General features: G+C 38.7%; 1 protein-coding gene across 1 annotated transcript; it reads left to right on the top strand.

Annotated features, from left to right (window-relative positions):
• Positions 1-1,392: 1,392 nt before the first annotated feature.
• LOC105870535 (olfactory receptor 13C7-like) lies at positions 1,393-2,355 on the top strand. The gene has a single exon (XM_012763179.2). The coding sequence runs from the start codon at positions 1,393-1,395 to the stop codon at positions 2,353-2,355; it is 963 nt and encodes a 320-aa protein (XP_012618633.2).
• Positions 2,356-3,011: the final 656 nt, after the last annotated feature.

The following is a 3,011-nucleotide window of genomic DNA, read 5'->3' as shown; positions in this document are numbered from 1 at the left end:
TGATTGTAGATTGAGACATATGCAGTAGAGTTTTTCTAAGGCCAATTTATCATTCACTATGTGTTTCAGGCAGAACGATAATTAGTACTGAAAAAGATAAGGAACAGTCATTTTACATAAAAATTTTTCCTTTTTTCTCTTGCAAGCAATACTTATGCTCTAGTTAATATTCTTAGGATATTGTATGTGTTCATATTTTACCTAATTACAAATAACTTGAAGTCCTTTTTCTAAAAATACATCTTTTCTATTTGTTCTTTTAGTTAAAATTCTTCTGAAACTCAGGTTAAATTATTATCATTGAAGCAGGACTTATATATGCTACTTTGTTTTAGTAACTGAAGAACAGTGATTTTTGTTAAGCATAACATATTAGTGTGAAGAAACATATTAAGTTACAGATATATATGTTGGTTAAAATGGTCAAACTTTGGTTGGCTAATAATATTTTATACATTTTATATTTGTTCTGGAGTACTTGATCAAAATATTATGGTAACATCATATTAAAAATAATTTCAAATCATAATGAAAATTATGATATACATAATTCTAACCCAGTTACATGTATTCTTACTCTATTCTTTAAGAAGAATGTATGTGTATGTATATTTTTTAGAGCTAAAGACTGCTTCATGAGATCTGAAATTCTAACTAATCTTAGCTTAGAAGACTGTATACATATACCACATTTTATTAATCCACTCTTGGATTGATGGGTACTTGGGCTGTTTCCACAGCCTTACAATTATGAATTGTGCTGCTATAAACATTCCAGTGCAGTTGTCTTTTTTGTAGAGTGTCATTGGATCTTTTGGGTAGATACCCAGTAATGGGATTGCTGGATCAAATGGTAGATCCACTTGTATCACTTTAAGGTATCTCCATATTGCTTTCCAAAAAGGTTGAACTAGTTTGCAGTCCCACCAGCAGTATAGGAGTGTTCTTATCTCTCTGCATCCATGCCAGCATTTATTGTTTGGGGACTTTTTGATAAAGGCCAGCAGCACCTGAGTGGACAATAGGAACTACAGTAATAGGGTATTGGGCAGGTGGGGTGGGGGGTGGGTGTATACATACATAATGAATGAGATGTGCACCATCTGGGGGATGGTCACACTGGAAACTCAGACTTGTGGGGGGAGGTGGGGGAAGGGGGATTATTTGAAACCTTAAAATTTGTACCCCCATAATGTGCTGAAATAAAAAAAAGTTAAAAAAAAAAGAAGACTGTAATATATTCTTGTTCTGTTTGTGTATACAACTATAGGTCCTTATTGCCCATAAAGGAAGCTACTCAAGAGTGCAAACGATTCTTACAGACACTGCTGTAACGGATCCACATACATCCCAGACACTACAGCATTCCTATTGGTGAAAGAAAATATTACCATGGGAAAGTCCAATCAGTCTTCCGTGACAGAATTTGTCCTGCTGGGGCTTTCTGGCTACCCAGAGCTTGAGGCCATTTACTTTGTTCTGGTCCTATGTATGTATCTGGTGATCCTGCTGGGAAATGGAGTCATCATCATTGTGAGTGTTTACGACTCACACTTGCACACCCCCATGTACTTTTTCCTCAGTAACTTATCATTCTTGGACATCTGCTATACGAGTTCTTCTATTCCTCTATTTCTCAGCAGCTTCTTAACTTCCAAGAAAACCATTTCCTTCCCTGGGTGTGGAGTGCAAATGTTTCTCTCCTTTGCTATGGGAGCCACCGAGTGTGTCCTTCTAAGTATGATGGCATTTGACCGCTATGTGGCCATCTGTAACCCTCTGAGATACCCCATCATCATGAGTAAGGCTTCCTATGTGCCCATGGCTGCTGGGTCCTGGATTGCAGGAGGCATCAATTCTGTGTTGCAAACCTCTCTTGCAATGCGGCTTCCTTTCTGTGGGGATAACATCATTAATCATTTCACTTGTGAAATCTTGGCTGTCTTAAAATTGGCCTGTGCTGATATCTCCATAAATATTATCAGCATGGTGGTCGCTAATATGATTTTTCTTGTGGTCCCAGTCCTTTTTATTTTCGTGTCATATGTTTTCATTCTCTCTACCATTCTGAGGATCCCTTCTTCTGAAGGAAGGCGCAAAGCCTTCTCCACCTGCTCTGCCCACCTAACAGTGGTGATTATATTCTATGGGACCATCCTCTTCATGTATGCAAAACCCAAGGCTAAAGACTCTTCTGGTGTAGACAAAGAACAAGTCACAGACAAAATCATTTCTCTCTTCTATGGGGTTGTGACACCCATGCTGAATCCCCTCATCTATAGTTTGAGGAATAAAGATGTGAAAGCAGCTGTGAAGAATATACTGTGTCAAAAACGCTTCTTGGAAGAAATGTGAATGCTACCTTATTTCTTTTTAAAATTATTTTACTCTGAATGCAGGGCTAGTTCTCACCTCGAGTTTCCAGAATAAATATGAGAGTTGGTGATACCACTAATTTCTGAACTTCTCATTTTTCTTTTCCCAACATTTAAATGAAAGAGAGAAATCTAGGGCTAACATTTTCATTTCATGGTAGGATTAAGGAAAAGAGGGGCAGAAATGTATGGGTGAACGGATTCTTATCCAAAACATTCTCCTTCTGATGGATAACAGAGTCTGATTTAATCCTGGAATGATGACTCCTATAGTCTACATAAGAGGAAGTACCATTTTACTAACTTAACCTCTTATCCTCTGTGTGCATTGATTTTCTAGTCACATCATTTTTAGGAGCATAAAGTAGAAAGCGTCTTGTTAAGGAACAGAGTTCAATATGAACCCAACAGTAAATAATTCATAATGGGGGAGGTTTGATCATAGAGTGGTAAAGGGGGGACACTTTAAGGCAGGGGTCCTCAACCTTTTTAAATAGGGGGCCAGTTCACTGTCCCTCAGACCATTGGAGGGCCGTTGGAGAGTGTGGCGCACATTCCACACAGGTGCACTGTTGGCTGGGGAGGAGTCGGCTGCTAAGCAGGACAGGCAGAGGCGGCAAAAACACCCAGCGGGCT

Source organism: Microcebus murinus, chromosome 12 (assembly GCF_040939455.1).
Source record: "Microcebus murinus isolate Inina chromosome 12, M.murinus_Inina_mat1.0, whole genome shotgun sequence".
NCBI lineage: Eukaryota > Metazoa > Chordata > Mammalia > Primates > Cheirogaleidae > Microcebus > Microcebus murinus.
This window is presented reverse-complemented; position numbering and strand designations above follow the sequence as displayed.

Excerpts from the sequence above, each read along its gene's own strand:
- LOC105870535 (XM_012763179.2), top strand. The coding sequence starts at position 1,393 with ATGGGAAAGTCCAATCAGTCTTCCGTGACAGAATTTGTCCTGCTGGGG.